Raw genomic sequence first — 20,369 nt, forward strand, 5'->3', positions numbered from 1 at the left:
TAGGCTGGGATCACCCTGGCTGGGAAAGCTGCAAGGAGCAGGGGAATGTAGGGGAAATTTTTCACTCCTAGAAATGAATGCTTGTACATGGTTTGTAATCTTGTTCCTTATCCAATTTATTGTCTTGTACTAAAATGTTTAAGGAAAAGAAAGCTTTTTTATTTTTACACATTCCTGTACTACCTTCATAAATAAATCCCATTAAATAATCCATCTACCCCCCCACCCACCCAGTGGAGTTTTTAAATTGCCAAAGTATCATAAGTAACTTTTTAGATGGTCCTTTAAGCCATTTTCCATCAAGACCCTATATATCAGACCTAATTACCATTCTATTTTAGGCAATGTTAATAGTTATGCCTATAATTAAGATTGCTTCACACTTTCAGAAAGCTCTTTTCAGTTGTTTATACTTTTGTCAAATATAAAGCATTCAAGCTATATTTTTTGTGGTGAGTATCTTCTCCGGCCTGAATTCTTGGGAGAAAGTTTAAGTAAAAATTATTTCATGCCTCATTTCTCAGAAACTACAGAAAAATCAGTGCTACCCATAGTACAGAGTTGTAACTAATACCTCCAAATAGTGGGGACTTGAATTTGGCAAGGTGGTTCCACTGATGTCCCTAGGTGCCTTTTGCTGTCCTTGTGAAAATCCACTGGAACCTGACCAAGTCTATAAAAACCTCTGAGAATCTCAGTTCTTATTGTCAGATGTTTGTTAGGAGACAATGGACAAAAAATTCTTCAAATGTTTCATCTACACAGACCCTGTACCAGTTCCTTACATCTTGGTAACAGATCATACTTACAATCTTCACAGAAAAAACTGAGCATGGTTCACATCAGTACTGCAGAACTGAACCAGTCTTTTCCTGTGGTAGCTTTCCCAGGCCTGCTGAATGTTGTCATGATGCTGGGTATGAATACTGAGAACAAAGGAACTCTCACCCCTACCTAATGCATTTTTCAGTACCTCAACAGTGTAGAGGAGTCCTGTAGCAAAAAATAGTATATGATACTGTAATTGAAGACAGGAGCATACTTAAAGTACACAGGGGCTAAACAGAGGATACACAGACAACCCTAATTCTGGCATTTCTTGACTTTGCAAACTAAAGATTCTTTTAATGTGGTTTTTTTTGCATTAATTCTCTATATATAAAAGCCTTAATCTGTCTGTCCATAATGCTTTATTTACACTTCATAGTTTCATAGTTGGTAGGGTGGGAAGGGACCTGAGCAGATCATCAAGTCCGACCCCCTGCCATGGCAGGAAAGAGTACTGGGGTCAAATGACCCCGGCAAGGTGTTCACCTAGCCTCCTCTTAAAGACCCCCAGGGCAGGAGCCAGCACCACTTCTCTTGTAAGTTGGTTCTAGATCCTAGTCGCCCAGACAATGAAGTAGCGCCTCCTGATGTCTAGTCTGAATCTACCCTCTGCCAGCTTGTGACCGTTATTTCTAGCTACTCGTGGTAGTGCTCGGGGGAACAGGGACTCCCCCAATGCCTGCTGGTCCCCCTGACTAGTTTGTAAATGGCCACTAGATCCCCCTCAGCCTTCTCTTGTGGAGGCTGAACAGGTTCAGGTCCCTTAACCTCTCCTTGTAGGGCTTGCCCTGTTGCCTCCTGATCATGTGAGTGGCCCTCCTCTGGACCCTCTCCATGTTGTCCACATCCCTCCTGAAGTGCGGTGCCCAGAACTGGATGCAGTACTCCAACTGCGGCCTGACCAGTGCCGCATAGAGGGGAAGATCACCTCCTTTGACCTGCTTGAGATGCATCTGTGGATGCATGACAAGTTACGGTTGGCCGTCCTGACCACGTCCCCACACTGTCGGCCCATGTTCACTTTGGCATCAATAATGACTCCAAGATCCTTTTCTGCCTCTGCACTGACAAGAAGGGAGTTCCCCAGCCTCTAGATATGCTGCTGGTTCTTCCCCCCCAGGTGCAATACCTTGCACTTGTCAGTGTTGAAACCCATCCTGTTCTCATCCGCCCACCCCTGTAACCTGTCTAGGTCCAATTGCAGCCTATTCCTCCCTCCCACTCTGATTGTTGTTTTTGGTTTTCAGAGTGCTCCAAGAGTGTTCCAGACAGGAGGCAGCAGCGCAATGGAGTACTGCCATGATGGCAGGGACAGAGGGGATTGGGGGGCGATGCCAGCGCTGATGGCCTTGCTCCTCCCCCTCCCACCCAGCCTTGCTCTCTAGAGGCAGCGGCGGCATGGGATGCTGGTTGAGGGGGATGGAGGGGATAGCGGGGCAACTTCCCCCCACCCCACTGCTCCTTGAAGGCAGTGGTGGCACGAGGGGAGGGAACAGGGTTGGGCCCCTGCTAGCCTCACTCCCTCCCCCCTGGCTCTGTTCCCTAGAGGCAGCGGCGGCACGGGGTGCAGGATGGAGGGGATGGCAGGGCAAGCTTCCCCCTTTGCCCTCCCTGCTCCTTGAAGGTGGCAGAAATGCAACAGGGGGAACAGGGTTGGGTCCGCTGCGCAGCGGGGTGGAAACTGGGTCGGGCCATGGTGGCAGGGTGGGGGAATGGGTTTGGGCCAGCCATAAACCAAATGAGAAGGGGTTATGTATGTCCATCTCTTAGGTCTGAGTTCTTTGGAACTTCCCTGGGTTGCCTTTTTTCCCTGGGAACAGTTAATGGAGAACTCAGGGGATCCTGTCCCCTGAGGATATTTATCTTCCATCAACAGTGCTCCCTTGACCCATGTCATTGTCTGCTGAGGAGTCTTCTGTTCTGTTTTTCACTTATTTTCAGTCTCCAACAGCTCCTGTACATTTGACAGTCAATGTTAACCTTTTGTATTTTTCATCTGTATGTGTAACCTGCTTAATAATTCACCCCCTCAGAACTCTGCATAAAACCAGGCTCACTATCTTCTACCTATCTCATTCTGAATTTGTTCTTAACTGCTAGGTCATAGAACTTGCACCCTTTTTCAACATTCAAATAAGTTTCTAAAACTTTCTGGTATGGAGGAAGGAGGAGATCCTTTTTCAGTACATTCTACGAACTTCCACCAGATTTCTAAGCAAGAACCTCCTTTTTTTTCTTTTCCCCTGTAGAACACTGACTTGATAGGATGACTTTTCCTTTAAAATAATTTCCCAAACATTTTAAAATCAACCAGCGATTTTGAGGTGTGTCACTTCTGTTCTAGGCTTTTGCAGTTGTAATTTTTGCAGACACTAGAATGTGAGGATCAATTTCTTATGACTCACCTATTTCAGAGTTCTCAGTAAGATTTAGTAAGAACACTAAGGGGCTATCTGATAGCTAGCATCCTATTATTTCCCTTACCAAGTATTCAACCTATTTCCCAAACAGTTTGATTCTGGAACATGTCTACCATATGTGGTAGAATCCTCCCAGCTGATCACACTCTCTCCAAAACTTCCCTATTACTGTGCCATAAATTCATTAAATTGTAAGTGGGGTGAAATACTGTATTCAGTTAAATCTAAGATGAAGTTTTTTTCCCACTTAACATGGGAGAAAAAGTCCCTCATCTTGGATTTGTGTACAAGGCTCAAGGCCAGGCAAACAACAGATGAGACTCTGGCCCTGACCTAGGGTTGGGGCCAGAGCTGCAGGTGCTGCCTGCCTCTTTGCTCCCTCTTACCTGCTGCTTCTACCTCTGCAGTCTCTGCTCCACCATCTACCCCCCACAGCCTCTGGCCCTTCTGCCTGTCACCCCACTTCCTCCTCCCACCCCTCACTTCCCTCCCACCCTCTCTTCACTCTGACTCCAGTTCTGGCAGGCTTGGGCCTGGTGCTAGCTCTGGCTGTAGCCTAACCCTGTACAAGCAGCATTGGCAGCCTAGGCTGGGGCCGGAGCTGCCATGCTACTACCACTGCTACAGGGTCAGGCTGAAGCTGGCGCAAATATGTGCTGTGTCCTAGACTGATGTGGGGCCTCAGCATGCAGGAGTAGGAGCAAGAGTAAGCAGCAATGGGTGGGCAGAGAAGGGTGGAGGCCATGAGGGGTGGGGGAGATGGGAAGAAGGGGGACCCAAAGCTGCAGGGGAAGGCAAGTATGGGGCAAGGGATGTGTGGGGGCGGGTTATGAGGGGACCAGTGGTAGGGGTGTGCAGGTGGCAGGGGACAAGTTGGGGGGTAAGGGGCAGAGGTCAAGCTCCACTGCCTGTCTCCCACTGCCTCCCCACTGCCTGCCCCACTACCACCTTCCCCAACCTGATCTCTACTGCCTACTGTCCTACTACCTACCCCACTGCCTGCCTCCCTACTGCCTTCCTACCACCTGCCCCTTTTCACTGCTTTCTTCACTGCACTGAGGGGGAGGAATCAATTTAAGATGGCCCTTTAAAGGTTAGATTCTGTACAAGGAAAATTGTAGCAAATTTATACATTTTCCTTGCTTAGAATCTAATTATGGGGGGTCATTTTGAATTCAGGGTGGTTTTGGGTTTGGGCAAATATGTTATCATCAATATAGACTTTTAGTTTGTTTTTTTATTGGCATACAGGTTGATGTGTGAGGACCATTGTTCCAGATCATCTCCTCTTCTTTATCACTAATCTCTTATCCGATTTCTATAGACCATTTTGTCATAAACAATGTGTTTTCCTCTATATGGCAATTTAAAATTGCCATATATAACACAGATAATAGATCTGTGTGTTCCATAGGTGTTAACAATATTTTCTCAAATTCTATCAAATTTTTATGTAGAATTCACTTTCTTTGGAGATGTGTTAGAAAGTTAGATTTTAATAGTTCTTGTGGTATGTTGTATTGCTTCAAATGATCTAAATATTTTCCCTATTTTCAAGAAAGGGAGGAAGGAGGACCCGGGTAATTATAGGCCCCTGCTGGTCCCCGCGCTGCCGCCACTTGCCATGGCCTTCTGGCTGCTCCCCCTGCTTCTGCCTGCACTACTGCTGCTTCTCACAGCTCTGCCACTGCTCCCTGCATTGCTCCCCATGCTCCTTCCGCTTCCTGCAGCCCCCGCCACCACCCCTGCTTCCCTCCACCCCCCTGCCTGCTGCTTCCCACTCTGGCTCCAGCCCAGCCCGGCCAGCACCTTGTAGCTCCCACCTGCTGGGCTGTCACAGTGGTTTCCCCCCCCTCCCTCTGATCTTATCTTACTTTCCACACGGATGGATGGAGGCAGGAAACAGTCCCAGGTCCATGAAGCCCGAAGCCGCAGAGGCTTCTGGTTGAGGGCTGGGGTGGGAGCGGGGTAGAGGCCTAGGGGTGGGGTAGAGCCGGGCCAGCTTCGCTGCTCAGCAGCTGGGTCCTGCTGCTGGCTCCCCCTGGGTCCTGCTGCTGCTGTCTGCCTGTCATCTTTGACAGGCAGCCAGGGACAGATAAAAAAACAATTTCTAAAATTTTTAGGGGCCCATGGGCCGGACAGAGTGGCTTTTTTTTTTTTTTTTTTTTTTTTCTGTCCTGTTTTTTTGTTCTTTCTTGGCAGGCTGAATCTGGCCTGCAGGCCATATTTTGCCTGCCCTTGAGCTAACCGTTCTTAGGGCAGTTTTGCTGTCTGCTAGCTGTTCCTGGTCTCTCTCCTTCTATTTCACAGCCTTGGACATCCTTTAGCTCTTTTCAAAATCATAGATCCAACCATGAAGACTAGTCTTCAGCCACAGCTATGGTTTCAGCTTTAGTAAAGCAGGAAAGGGAGAGTGAGTCGTCTGAAAATTAGGCTACTTCCCTTTCATACACAGCCATAACTCTGGAAAAAAAAATCTTTTTTACCTTCATTCTGCCTTTTGAAAACATTATATTATGCCATGCATTGTATGTGAGAAAATATAGTATATTGAATTTGACTTGCAAGATGTCTTTAACCATGGTAGAAGAACTCAGTTCTTCTGTCCTCTCTCATGTCCATTGCTAAGAGTCACACTGAAATCACTAGAAATACTCTCAGAGCAATGTAATATTCAGAGTGAGATAAAAGAGAGAATAGGGCTAAAATAAATATATGAGAGAGATTTTTTTTTCTCTATTTCCATGTTCCTTTCTTCAGTAATTTCACAAAGAGATGCCTGTGGTATCAAAAATCACCATGGAATCCCATAGTAGCTCAAAAAATCATTGGACAGCAATGAATTTATCAGGCAGTAGGAGGAAGATATGATGTAAGAGAGAGTTGATTTTTGTTGACAGCAGCAGTGATGTAGATGGTTTATTTTAGCTTTAATGGGGAAGTGAAAGAATTCAGTTTGATAATTATGGTAGTTTGCCAAATTTTGGATGTAGTTTTCTATTGTAATGTGCTTTTTAAAAATTAATTGACTCAGTTCCGGCTCTCATATAGATTTAGCTTAGCATGCCTGTCAATATCATATATTGAAGCAGTAGTGGTAGTTTGTAAGTCAAATTTTGCAATAAGCAAAATTCAAATATGATCTTATCACATTTGAATTTTGCTTATTTTCTATAGGTTGCTATTGGTGGTGTGTTTGCTTTCTTTCATAGCCAGTACTCTGGCTTGTACTTTTTAATAGGATAAATGTTTTGCTAATTAACTTACACTGTATCCTAAAGACACAGTTTGTAATTGCATAATTAGGAAAAGAAAAATGGATATAGCCATTGGTCTGAATAGAGAATCTTGCTGAACTCTACCAGTCCTGTGTGGTGGTTTGTGCCTTGGAAATTGTAGCTCCATAATGGCTATCAGGGAAGTATTCACACTGCATCCAGCTGCCAGCTCTGGAAGCTAGCATTTTTTGCAGGGGGAAGGACATTTGTCCAGGCCACTTTCCCATCCTTCTTATGTCACTGAGTTTATGGGACAAAACCTTGCCTTCAAGTGTAGGGACTGCTGTTGTTACTAAGATTGTATGTGGAGACTGCTGAGGAAGGAAAGAAGAGACTACCTTTAAGGATGAGATGGTCTAATTTTCATATCTCTCTCCCCTTTTTTTTTGCTAGTGGGAATGCTTGCTGTTTCTACCACAAGGCTTTAAATTTGGAGAGTCAGAAGAATAAACTGAAGGATGCCATCTGAGAGGTGCCTCAGGTATGGTACTTAATAGCAGTTCCAGGTGTCATTCTCATTTAGCATGATATTCACTGAAGCATCAGCTGGTATGTGATGAATTACTGAAATGAACACTTTTGCCAGCATGTCTCTAAATTGTAACTAGCATTAGATTACTACATGTGTTAATGTTACCAGTAGCAATAGCGTAATATGTTGTATGTGAGACAGCAATCTCTTCCAGCTTCCAGTTATTTCCCTTCATCGTTTAAGTTCTTGCCTATGCTGGTATGTTTCTGATTCTGGTAGTCAGTAGTCAGCTGATGATGGCCTTGCATGCCCAGTATGTAGGCAAAGAAATCCCTGATCTACATTTGTGGAATCAATCAGGATTTTGCCATGATGCAGCTCCGCTGGTGGTTAATGGCAGGGGTTTTGGGCAAATTTTCATGGAGTCATGCAGTCAAGACCAAACTGTTCCTTGAACAATGGCTTCGAGGAAGTTATATTTGTAGGCGCCATCTTCCTACCCTCCTGAAGTCTCTTATTGTCATTTTTATCATTCTTCATTCATTTGCCACCTTGGCCTTTTCCCTTATTTGTATTGCTCACTGTCTCCTTGACTTGAGGCAGTGCTTGTTTAATTCATTTTGGGAACAGTTGTGCAGAAAATGCTATACATTTACTGACTGTAGTCCCCAGGGGATGATCTGGGAGCTGCGTATCTGCCAGATTCAGCAGCATCTGCACTATGCTCTCTTTTTCCTTCCCATGCCCTCAACACCTGAAGATCCTTTCATGTAAGAGGAATCATAAACTGCCCTGGTCTGCTGATTTATGGCTACTTTGTACAGCATCCATGAATCAGTACTCTCATATTTATGATTTTAAGTGCCACGAATAGGGGCTTACTGTCTAACTATACATAATTATACGTAATTATAATTAGGCATGTCCAAATACTGAATTTTCTGCTTGACCATGAAACTGAAAATTTGGAAAAAAGAAGTCTATTTGGTTTGAGATTCATTTTTCTTTTTTTTTTTTTTAAGTTTCATTTTCTTGCCTCAGTGAATTTGTCTTGCATCTCCCACTTCTAACAAGAATGCTTTCTAGTTATGGCTATTGGGAAGGGAGTGGGGGGAGGAAGGAGAAGGGGAAGAGTCTCTGTTTTACTTTGTATAAATAATTGAACAGTTGTTGAACAGGGAGAGTCTCTTAGTGAATATTTAAGTATTTTGGGGAAAGTAGATCAACCCCAGCAAGAGATAACAAAGGTAGACTTGCCTTAGGATACTCTGTGGTTAGAGCAGTTGTTCATGGGAATGAGATGTCTTGAAGACCTTGATTCATACCCTCTTAGGCAAAGGTGGAAATTGAACACCTCTCATATCCTGGGTGACTGTCCTAAACCTCTGCTGTGAGATTAAAACAAGGGGAAGTCATGATAGTGGTATCTTCTACTCCTCCTTAAACAGTTTTGTGAATCCAGCTCCCTAATTTTGTCAACAGTTTGGGGATAACTCAAATTGCATTTTGGGGGGTTACATTTCTTGTCTCCTTCCAAAAAAGGACATGGCTTTGGTTATAATGGGTGTCTAAACATGTGCAGTGAAGCTGCTCCAACACAGCACATCGGAGCAGATTCAATTAATTAAGTGCCCCCACCCCCTTCCGGAGCATGTGTATAAATGCCCAGTCAGACTAACCATAAAAGTTGACCTTTTGCATGGAAAATATATGCACCCTTTTGATTTTTCAGTTTTCTTATATGCCTAGTTTATGGCCAAAAATAAAAACATGTTTTGTTCCTATTAGAAGAGGAGAGGGAAGCTGAAAGATGAGCATGCTGTGTTTAGATGAGCATGCTGTGTTCCTCATGCATTAGCAACAGAATTGCCAGTTAGGCTTTGATTTGAGAGTCTTTATTGGTGGTGATAAGGAATGATGATCAAAGAACACAATTTAATTTTTTTCCAGATACCAAGTTGAGCTTGCGTTACTGGCTGCATAAACTAATAAATCTTGATTTGACTTAGTGATGTTGTTTTGGAAGTTATAGAAGGAGAATTCAATGTAAAAATGATCTGCTGTATGAGGTTGTATTTCCTGATAACTGTACTTTTGTTTTAGTGTATAAATAAGGTTGAGCACACAAAATATATTGAAATGAGTTTGCTCTGATAAATAAAAAGAATGGAGAAAGAAAAATCTACACACCCAGAGCGTGACAGGGCCACTGTTTATTAATATATTTGTGAGTTACAACGTGCTTTAAATTTCCTGTAGTGGAGGGACATTAATCAGATTCATGTTGCTTTGGGAATACAGAAGTCTGGGGCTCCACAGGTTTATCTTAATACAAAGGGGTTACATGGAGACATTAAAACATACCTTTGTAAAGAAGGTGTGTGTTGGTCCTTACAATTTTGTATAGGATTTACCTGCACTCTTAACAATCTACCAGATAGCCCTATGACTGTTTTAAGTCATTCAAAAGGTAAACAGCCAATATTTTATTATTCTCTTCATATTAAACATCAAGCCAGTGTTTATCTATTTTAAAATATGCTGAAATTTTAAATCTAGTTTTATTGGTAGAAACCACTTTTACCATATTAAAAATAAATGCAGATACAATTTGGTACCACAAATCTGCTTTCAGTAAAGCCTTAGTGTCCTATATGTTTATTTTAGTGACACAAGGTATAATATAACTATTCTGATAGTTCAACCAAGGTAGTGTACCTAAGAAAGAACAAAAGTAACTTTTTTCCTGGCTTGTGCACCATCAGCTTAAATAAAAGCAAAGTTCAGTTGCAGAAATTGTTATAGGTCATATACTTATGAGCCAGACAGTTTGTGAGCTACTTTATATAGATATGTCCAATACATATGGCTTGGCTTCCTATCTGTTGCCCCACAGTAAGATTATAAAGGTTTTGGGCTTTATCCTCTTCTCACTTTAACTCTTGGTATACATCACAATTAAACCTGCTGTTGTGGTTCAGGTAGAATCTTTGTCTACAGTGTGGGAGATTTGTTTGAGGTTTGAGTCCCAGATGTGCATGTAACTACAGTCATTAAGGCAACAGAAGTCTGTACTTGGTCTGGTGTCTGGATACTGTCTCAATGGCCTAAAGCAGGGATGGAAGGTCTGGGTAGCCCCACCCCTGCCTAGGTGTATGCGTCAAAGGTCCTGGCGGCTTCTCATGCATACACCATGATCCAGAAGGATTGACAGTTGCCTGCTACATCATGATTAACTCTACTGAACCCTGTTGAGTTATGGAAGTATAAGGAACAAATGAGTCAGGCCGTTTGAGTTATTTTTAATGGAACATATTTACTTGAATGTGCTTTCTACCAAATTAATAGTACTTATATTATGTAGTACATCCTCTTTGCTGAACAGATCACATGCAAGCTTATTTCTGCTTGATCAGAAAGAAACTGCTTTTTTCTAGCACTTTTGAGCAATGTTGATTACCAAGTCTTAGAGATGGGTCTTACCTTTGATGACAGATTCCATTTCTTTCCTTCATTTGCAGTATTCAAGAAATGCTGACAGGTCAGAGGCTTTGCCAGTCCAATTCTCATAATGATGCTGTCTTGGCAGCCCTGAACCAACAGAGAAGTGATGGCATACTCTGTGATGTCACTCTCATTGCAGAGGAACAGAAATTCCATGCACATAAGGCAGTCCTTGCAGCTTGCAGTGACTACTTCCGAGTAAGTTTGATGCATTTTTGTCTCTTTAATAAAAATAACCAAGAATGACATAATGGGGGGGGGGGGGGGCACTTAGGGGGTTTTGGTGAGTTGTCATGGGCCAGGTCCCCTGCCCTTGACCCCTGGCCCACAACAGCTCACCAAAACTCCTTAAGTGGCTCTGCCAAGTGATCAGCCAGGAGGATGGAATGGGGCTGCGGGTGGGAGCAGCAACCAGGAGTGGGACAGATGGGTGGGCAGGGCTGGGTTGGGGCTAGGATCAGGATTTCAGGGCCTTGACAACATCAGGCTAGGGCCCAGGGCAGAGCTGTGATCTGCTGCCTGCACGGCCCGACAGGCTCTGTTTTCATGAGAAGGGGCATGTGGTGAGTGAATTGCAGCTCTGCCTCAGGCCCCACCCCATTCTGTCACCACCCAGTGATCCCGGGGTCCCTATGGAAACTGGCCCAGGACCAGTGAGGGCAAGGTGTGCTCGGCTGGGTGGAAGGGATGGGGCTGTGAGTGGGCAGAGACCTGCATCCAGGAGTGGGATGGGTGGGCGGGGCTGGGGCTGGGATTAGGACTTGACAGGCTGAATCTGGACCATAGGCTGTATTTTACTCACCCCTGGTCTAAACCAGTGGTGCTCAACCTTTTGCCCAGAGGGCTGGATTTGCAGTGCCTGGTCTCTCTGTAGGATGGATCCAGCTGGTGTTCCCAATCTGGTGCCTTGGGCAGGCACTACGGGTAGCATCTGGCCTCAAACAGTGGGGTTGGGGGTCAGGCCGGCCCTAATGCAGCCCCACAGGGAAAAGGTTCTTAACTTGGCCCCACAGAGGGAAGGGGGGGGCATGACCTGGTCTTGAGGTGGGGAAGGGGGAGAGGGAGGAATGCCAGTCACAATTCCCACTAATGGCAACTGCTCCCATGCTGCCAAATTTCTAGCCCTGTGGAAAGCCCTGTGGACCAGATGTGATGGATCCGCAGGCTGCATTTGGCCCACGGGACAGAGGTTGAGCACCCCTTGATCCTTGATTTAAAGGAATAAATTGTTTTAAAAATCCATATTCTATAACAAAATATATTTGTTTGATATTTTACCTATAATAGTTACAGCATTAAATGGCATTACAGTGACCATGTCATTCCATTAGTTTAATGATGTAGTTTAAGCACCTGTGTATTGCTAGCAATTATGCATCCTTAATCATCTAAGCAGAAATTTCATTCTCCCTGGCAGCCTCAGATCTTTCTGGTAGAACTGGAACTTAGATTACTATATATGTTTAAAGAACACTGTCAACTTGAAACGCGTTATTTTCACTGTAATGAATTCAGTTTACTTCTCAGGTTTTGAGCATGTATTTATACTTTGCTTTCCTTTATTGCTGTGTGAAAGACTCAACACTTCCCTCTTCAGAGGGAAGCAGAACCTTGCCAACTTGATGCTCAAGCAATGAGTGCCAGCTCAGCAGTGGCATGCTTTGTTACCTCTCTGGCTCCTATGCAGCAGGAGCACTTGTTTCTTTCCCACTTCCTGGTATGTGGAGTGTTTGGACTGTTGGGCAGGGATGGCTGTTCCATCCCTGTCTAAAGCCCAGTATTGCTCTTCCCTCCTACTTTCAGGGCACTTTGGGTTCAAGCTTCAAGGCCATAGGTTTGGATGCATGCACTTGCTATTGTTATATATATCCCAAGAGTATTTTTGAGTATGTTTGCAGTAAGGTAGAAGGGTGCCACATGAATCCCCGCCTAGACCCCCTTTCCCTTCCCCATGATAAGATTATAAAGGTTTTGGGCTTCATTCACGCCCCCCCCCTCCCCTCCTCCCCTCCACACTTACTAAGGAGGTGACTATAACTAGTGCATGGAAACATGAAGAATGGGCAGCTTGCATGTCCTTTATTCCAGTAATGTGATGGGAATTGTTTTTGCTTCTGCCTTGGTCCCTGATGAATTGACTTTGAGAATGGGGCACTGATTTATCTTATTATTGCTATTGTTTCTAACTGAGTTGTTTGATACATATTTGCCAAATTGTTATTGCAAATTCTTGTCTTGCTGCCTTGTGGAAAATAAATAACAATTTTAAGATAAGTCATATTACTAACTGCTGCATAAATCATTTTTGTTGAAAAGTACTGAAGGAACAATTTATGCAGCTTTTAGTAATTTGATCCACCTCAAAATTGTAGAATTTAGTAGGGGACATCCTCCAGACTTCATATTATTGTTCAAAAGAGCAAATCATTCTTGCTTAAACCAGCCACCCAATAGCTGCTATTAGTATACAAATACATTTCTAAGGAAGTTGAGAGGTATGTGGAGATTTGATTTGGATAGAATGGTAATAAGCGAGGAAGAGAATAAATGGCATATACTTAACCTTGATCATTAAAAAGAGATACAGTTTAAAATTAATCACGTTTTTTAACAAAACATAATTTGGGTATGTTTATTTATAGGTTCTTTGAGTTGGTTTGAGACTTCACGATTCACTGGGATCATATTTGTAGGTTTTCTTTACAACCAAAAGGCCTAAAAACTTACCTTGCTTCTGTCCTTCCATCTTTGCTTTCATCCATCTGTCCTTCCAGATTCTTATAGAATCTCAGAACTCCAGGTACTGGAGATTTAAAACCATCATATGTCGTAGTATTTGCAATAAATCCATGACAGGGTGACGCTTGAAAATAACATGGAAGAAGGGGCTGATCAGCTTGAACAGTCCCATGTCCATTGAGACAGAAGACATAGGCCATGTCTTCAAGGTACATTTACTGTGATCCAGACCAGCAGCCACAGCCATGCCGTGCTGCTTGACATGAGCTGCTTCCTAAGCCAGAAGCACATACCACACTCACACAGTGCTGATTGGCAATGTTACTGCTGTATTCAGCAATGCTGTTTAGCTCATCCAAAGTGCTGCATGGATTCAGCTTTCCCAGAACAGCACAGCTGTTTGCAAACTCTGCTTTAGACCAGAGCACGTAAGGTTACTGTATAGGTGTGGTCTTATTCACCTTCATCTAATATCACAGTTGGTATAAACATTCGTCCTTTGGTGCCAGTTTTACCACCGTGGTCCATGGTGGTGAAGCCTTATGGCCTTGTGGAGTACCATGGAAGTTGGCAGAATTCCTTGTGGATACAGGCTTCCAGCATGGATCCGTTGGGAATGCTACTGAGTAGTCAATGAGAAGTATTTCACTGACATGGACTCTTGTTTTTTGTTTCTTTTTTTAATAGAAAGGTTATCAAAATATTTGGAAACTGATATGCAAGGCTTTCCTCTGTAAGTTTGCATGGATCCAGTACTGATGTGCATTTAATCCTTTATAGGTTTTCTTGCACGGAAGAACAAGATAAAAGGTACATTTTTTCAAAATAGCTTTATGACATGGATACTTAAAGAAAGGAAGTATTCCCCTGATGTGAAATGAAGCAGTATTTTGGAGTGAGCTTCTTTTGCTACCATTGAACAAGATCTTAATTTTCAGTATTACTGATACCTGGTGTTTACATGTATAGGTAGATTTTCATATTAGTAGCTCTCTAAGAAGTCTGTCCACAAGCTTGTTCAATACAATAAATATATTTTGCATCAGTAGTGATTTCCAATGTGCTTGTAGTTCTAACTGGTGAGAGCTGGAGTAGTTGCTGACGCAAACATATTTTATTTTCAAATAGAAGATTTTCTTTTATGTTTAAATTATTCTTCAGTTTGTGCATAGTTTTGAATATTGTATTTGATATGATGTTAACTACTGTGCTGGATACCTTGTAGTCTTTTACTGTTCTGAATTCTGCTTTTGGCTCTTTGTGTAATTACACTGAAAATATTTATTCTTTTGACAGTTTAATGTATCTATAAAATAATTATGTAAATGTTATATGTTGGTGCTTTCTGTTAGTATTATGGTAATCAATAACTGATTTTTATGGTCAATGGTTCAGTATTGTGTATAAAAAATATGATAACCATACCAGAAAGTCCATCTATACACCAAAGAAGGGAACTGTATATTCTGAGACACAAACTTCATTTTATGAAGTAAAATTATATGCAGTTTGATCATGCAGCTACTCCTAACTATACCAAAACAATTCAAAATTGAAATAATCATGAGAATATTCCTGAATCCCCCAAAAGAACATTATACACTTTGTGTTCTCCTTTATTAAAATGCCTCTCAGGAGATAGTAAAAAAAAAAATCAAATAATAGTCGTCAATAATCAATAATAGTCAATGGCACAGTTTCTAACTGGGGAGAGGAGTTCGAGGGGTTCTACTGGGGTTCCCCATGGCTCTATCTTTCATCCAGTATTGTTCAACAGCTTCATTAATGATTTGGAGGATGGAATTGAGTGTACACTAAGCAAATTTATAGATGACACTAAGTTGGGTTGAGTTGAAGACTTTCCTGAAGGTAGGATTAGGATTCAGAATGACCTTGGTAAACTGAAGAAATGGTTTGAAATCAATCAAATGAAATTCAGTAAGGACAAGTATGAAGTCCTGACCTTCATGTGGAACAAATTGCATGCACAAATACAGACTGGGGAATGACTGGCTAGGCAGTAGTATTGTAGAAAAGAACCTGGGGGTTGTGGTGAACCAGAAGCTGAAGATGAGCCAATAATATATTGTTGCTGCAAAAATGGCCAATAGCATACTTGGCAGTAGTAATACCTTTTAAATTCTACTCTATTGGCACTGATGAAGCCTCCTCTGGAGTACTGTGTCCAGTTTTGGGCACCTCACTTTAAGAGAGTTATAGCAGAAAGTGATAAAAATTATTCAAAGCCTGGGAAACATGAATTATGAGGAAAAGCTGAAGGAACTGGGGCTATTTAGTACTGAAGAAGAGAAGACTAAGGAGGATTTGTTAACTGTCTTCAAATTCCTGAAGGGTGGTTATAAAGAGGATAAAGATAGATTCTTCTCTGTGGCAGCAGGTGACAGGACTAGGAACAATAGTCTCAAATTTTAATAGGGAAAATTTGGGTTGGATGCTAAGAAAAACTTCTCACTAAGCAGTTAATCATTGGAACAGGCTCCCCAGAGCAGCTGTGAATCTTCATCCTTGGGAATTTTTAAGACCTAGCTACAGAGACACTAAACTGGGATGAGGAGGTCAGGGATGGTCCTGTCTTGAGCAGAGGATTGTATTAGATGACCTCCTGAATCACTTCCACTCTACTAGTCTATGACTGTATGGTTACTTTTGGAATTTTCATAGTTCCCGCACACAAAGAACATCTCTTCTGTGATAACTTGAAATTGTTTGTTTATTTTCTATTTAGTATGACCATATGTTCCATTTTCACTGGAGCAACCCCACTTTAAACATCTTTTGTGGCTAAACGAACACTTGTCTCCTGTTTAACTGAATGCAGCGGTAGTGCTGTCCACCCAGGAGTGTGTTATAGTGGGTTGCTGGTTCTCTGGCATCCCAGGCCAGGTACAGAAGTTACACTTATTGTGTGGTAAGCTTGTAGAAAGCTCTCTACAGCTGTAAACAAACAGACAGTCAGGGCACAAAAAGCACTGTAAAAATGGCAGATGCCACTCTAAAATAATCCTGATGGAAGTGGTATCAGACTTCAGCACTGTAGTTTAGAGTGCTGTAACGAACATCTGTACCAGATCCCATCATGACTCAGGTTGCATTTTGCCAGCAACCCATGGGTACCGTGCTCACCCCTGCCTCCTAGGGTGGTGCACTAGCCTTAGCCAGAGCTCATGTAGTCTGTCCAAGCACCAGGCTGGCCTTGCCCCTAGGCTGTCACTGAAAAGAGTTAGTGAAGCTTCTGTCCCCAGGCCCACCAGTGTCCTCTCTCTGGTTAGCATAGATCCATCCACACAAAGAAAACTGCTTATTGCTGAATTTCTCTTATTGCATCTCTTCATGGGTGCAGTTGAACAAGGGCTCAGTGTGGGCCAGCTGCTAGGTTGCCTCTGTTCACAGTTAACCTGTCTTAAGAATTGATTCATCTGCACTGATTTCTGGCAATGGGCAAGTTTCCTAATGGATGTGAGGCTTTTGACATAAAATTGTGTGCAACTCCTGGCTATTCATTTAACACAGTTAAATGTGTTGATACATCAAGATACATTTAGTGATGAAAATGCCCTCTAAACCTAGCCTCTGCCAGGGTACTTAGTAGTTCTGTAACACTGTCAAATTGTATTGTGGTTTTCAAATGCTGTTACAGAGTCCCTGGCATTGACAGGGACCCTAACTCCTATTACTATAAAAAATGTACTTGAACATGCTCAAAATGTACAGCAGCACACCTATGCATACTAATACGTAGCATCGCTGTTTCCCAATTTTTCTGGGGAAACCAAATGTATGTGTAAAATATAGAAGGTGAGAAGTAGTACCGGATGCAGGACCAGAAACCCACGAGTCCAGCTCACAGACACAAAGCCCCAGAAACCGTGAATGCATTCAGTAGCTTTCTATCATAGTTTCATAGTTTCATAGTTTCAGGGTCGGAAGGGACCTAATAGATCTTCTAGCCCGACCCCCCGCCAGGGCGGGAGAACAACCCAAAAAAAAAACCAAAAAAAACCCACTCACCCTAAAAACAAAAACGGGACTCAAATGAGTCCAGCCAGGTAAGTATCCAGCCTCTTCTTAAAGATCCCCAGGGTAGGGGCCAGCACCACCTCCCTTGGAAGTTGGTTCCAGCTCCTAGCCGCCCTAACTGTGAAGTAGTTTTTTCGGATGTCCAATCTGTACCTCCTCTCCATCAACTTGTGCCCATTATTCCTTGTTATGCCAGCAGGGGCTAGGGGAGTGCACATGGTTCCAAACCATTACTCAAGTGGCCAGAATTATTTGAAAACTGGCTTTAAGGCAAGAAGTGCTTCTTTATGGGCTGTTTCAGACAGTCTGTTACAGAGTTTGAGGTATGCTGCCAGGCGTCCAACTGATACATCCATAGGGCAGATAGCTCTGGGAACTTGGGTTTTGTCAAGCTATCACACTGGGGTTTTTTTATTAGTTACCATTTTACAGTTGTCACTTTTCCTGGTTATATGAATAATAATATCCAATGGCTTTAATGTAGTGTTCCTTAGAGTCACTCACCATTTAAAAAAAAAAGAAACCCTCTGGGAGACAGAGTCTGTGATGTTGCCCTTAGGAAACACCTCACATTTTTCAGTGGGAGCAGAGGAAACAGTTTCCCTGCCTTCCCAGTCTGGTGCCTGGAAAAGAAGGAGTGGGTGCCTGTAGACGTGCTCATTCACATTGTAATTAGAATGTGTCGGAGGAGACTTGATTAGTCACGTCTGCTCTGTGTTCTAATTAGAACGCTCTAGCGTTACCTCACCGTTATGTGCATTTCAAAATGGCCGCAGGGGCGCTTTATCTAAACCTCATCTAATAGCTTTACATAAAGTATCCTACAACTATTTTGAAACACATAGGGGCTTAATACATGTGACAACGAGCCTTTTAATTATAGTGGGAACTTCTGTGATTAAAACAGCCATACCCCACCCCCAAGAACTTGTATAGACACCCAGTGATTTAATTTTCCCTTCTGACCCCAGTAGATTTCCTAAAATCTGTATAGAATCTAGGAAGCCAAGAGACAAATAGGGCCTCCTCCTGAAGCCATAGAGAGTGGAGGGAGTCCACCCATTTGGTGGCTCATGCCCCAAAAAGGATGACTTAGGATCACCAGGTTTTTGGTTGTGTGTCAATATTCCATCAGATCTTTTTTAATTGCCTAAATAGCTGGAACCCTAACATTAGCAGCCAGTAGGATGCATTGTATATCTGAAGGACAGGCACTGGAGAGACTGCCTGCAGCACCAGCACAGTATGTTGTTTACCAAGAAATTGTTCAAAAGTTTTCAAAGGTATTGTTTGTTTGCACTCAGGGCAGTAACACTCCCATAAGTGGCTGCTTACTTCATAATTCATCTGTAAGGAGCAAATGTACCCTGCTGTCTGCCTGTCTTCAGACACACATGACTAAATACCTCCCTCAGAGAAATTTTGTAGTGCCCTGATGCAGACAGTGTCTTACTCAAACCAAGTTTGTGTTTGCCAAAGATTTAGGTTAGATCTGAACATGGAACCAAAGGTTCTCTTGTTTTGTCTAGTGCAATGGTTTTCAACCTTTTTTCATTTGCAGACCCCTAGCTAGATGAGCGCATGGGGAGATATGGTTGGGGGAGGGCACTGAACCTCCAGGCCAGGGCGAGCAGACAGACCCCACCATGGTAACTTCAGGACTGCGCGGGGCACGGCCAGCCACCTCTTTGATTGGGGGTTGAGGGCCCTTGGATTTTACAGCCCAGGTTGGGTGTGTGGCATTGCCAAAATCATAGGGTGTCTGCTGAAAGCCCCTGGACAGTTTGAGATTGTGGAAGTGACCTGAGCAGTGGAACGCAGATGATGCAGGAGAAGAGGCGCCAAACCTCTGAAGTGAGAGCCAGACCTATGAGCTGAGAACTACACCCTCACACACTGCCTCTTCTTCCATCCATCCACCCTTCCACCCACCCCCTTGCAGCCAGACCTTCACCTACCCATGGACACTAAGACTCCATGGGCACTGGTATGGGCTATGGATGAACCTGCCCTGTCTGCTGCCACCAGGCAAACCTGGGCAAGCAACTGGCAATGCAGGGAAGTAAAGGATCTAGCCACCTTCTGGGGTGAGGAACACATCTAGTGCCAGCTCCAGATAGGGCATTGAACCTGAGATATCTTCAAACACATCGCCTAGCAGATGCATGTGTGGGAGCACAACAGACACTGGTCGCACCGTCTCGCTAAGACCATGTTGATGAAGAGACAAGATTACCATGTGCTTGACACTAGAAAGCAGTCTGTGGGCCAGAGGCAGAGCATGCCTTTCTACAAGGACCTGTGCTGCTTCTTCACCACAAACAGGGCAGTCTACACCCTCCTCATCCACGGATTAGGGGTGCCCCGGAAAAGTTGCCCATAGGGACTCTGCTGGATGAGGAGGAGGAGGAGGAGGAGCGGCTCAGGGGGGCCCTGGGACACCATTCCCCACACAGGGGCCACTGCTGTTCTGTGATGATAAGGTTTACCCCAGCTTTATGCAAACATGATGGGGACCCAGACCCCGGGGGAAACATGAAGCCTCCAGTTGGGGAAGAGGGAGAAAGGAAGGGGCAGCAGGCATGACAAAAACCACCTCAGGCCACCCTCTGTGGTCATAGCCCTCTTTCAGATGCTTATGGCCAAGAAGCCCACAAAGGGGTTGGGGAGGGGGGAGGGGGGATGCTGGGGCTTAGGGAATGAGTTGTGTGCTTTCCCCCTGCCCCTGCCATCCCCTGCTGAAGCCTGGAGCCAAGGTGCTAGTTTCTCTCCTCCTCCCTGGTCTTGGGCACTTAAGAGAGCATTTCCCATTCAGTGGGATCAGAATTCTGTGTAATTCACACATCCTTGCCATTTCTCTCAGGGCTGTGATGCACCCCATGGGAGACTGGAGTCTAAGTACAGATATCTCAAGCACTTGCATGTAAACAGCTCCCCTGTGCCCAAAGCGCTCATGGAAATGCACTGATAGCATTTACTGAACTGAGCAGACAAATGGTAAACAGTAGTTTTGGCAGGGAGCACCCCTGGGTCAGGGACAGGACAGCACGCAGCAGTCTGACAATCACTGCAGTCCTGGTGCAGCAGGAA

At 43.7% G+C, this 20,369-nt stretch overlaps 1 protein-coding gene across 11 annotated transcripts in view; it reads left to right on the forward strand.

The window, feature by feature from the left end:
* The window catches only part of KLHL32 (kelch like family member 32), a 317,145-nt gene that overhangs the window by 119,649 nt on the left and 177,127 nt on the right, over window positions 1–20,369 (forward strand). For all 11 annotated transcript variants that reach the window (XR_003095601.1, XR_003095602.1, XM_006030043.2 and 8 more), the window contains 2 exons: window positions 6,920–7,007; window positions 10,520–10,700. Coding sequence is in view for 9 of the 11 variants with exons in the window: in XM_006030043.2 (XP_006030105.1) it covers window positions 6,985–7,007; window positions 10,520–10,700 (204 nt within the window). In the remaining 2 variants the exon portion in view is untranslated. The remainder of the gene's footprint in view (window positions 1–6,919; window positions 7,008–10,519; window positions 10,701–20,369) is intronic.

The sequence above is a fragment of the Alligator sinensis genome, unplaced genomic scaffold, assembly GCF_000455745.1.
Source record: "Alligator sinensis unplaced genomic scaffold, ASM45574v1 scaffold145_1, whole genome shotgun sequence".
Classification (NCBI taxonomy): domain Eukaryota; kingdom Metazoa; phylum Chordata; order Crocodylia; family Alligatoridae; genus Alligator; species Alligator sinensis.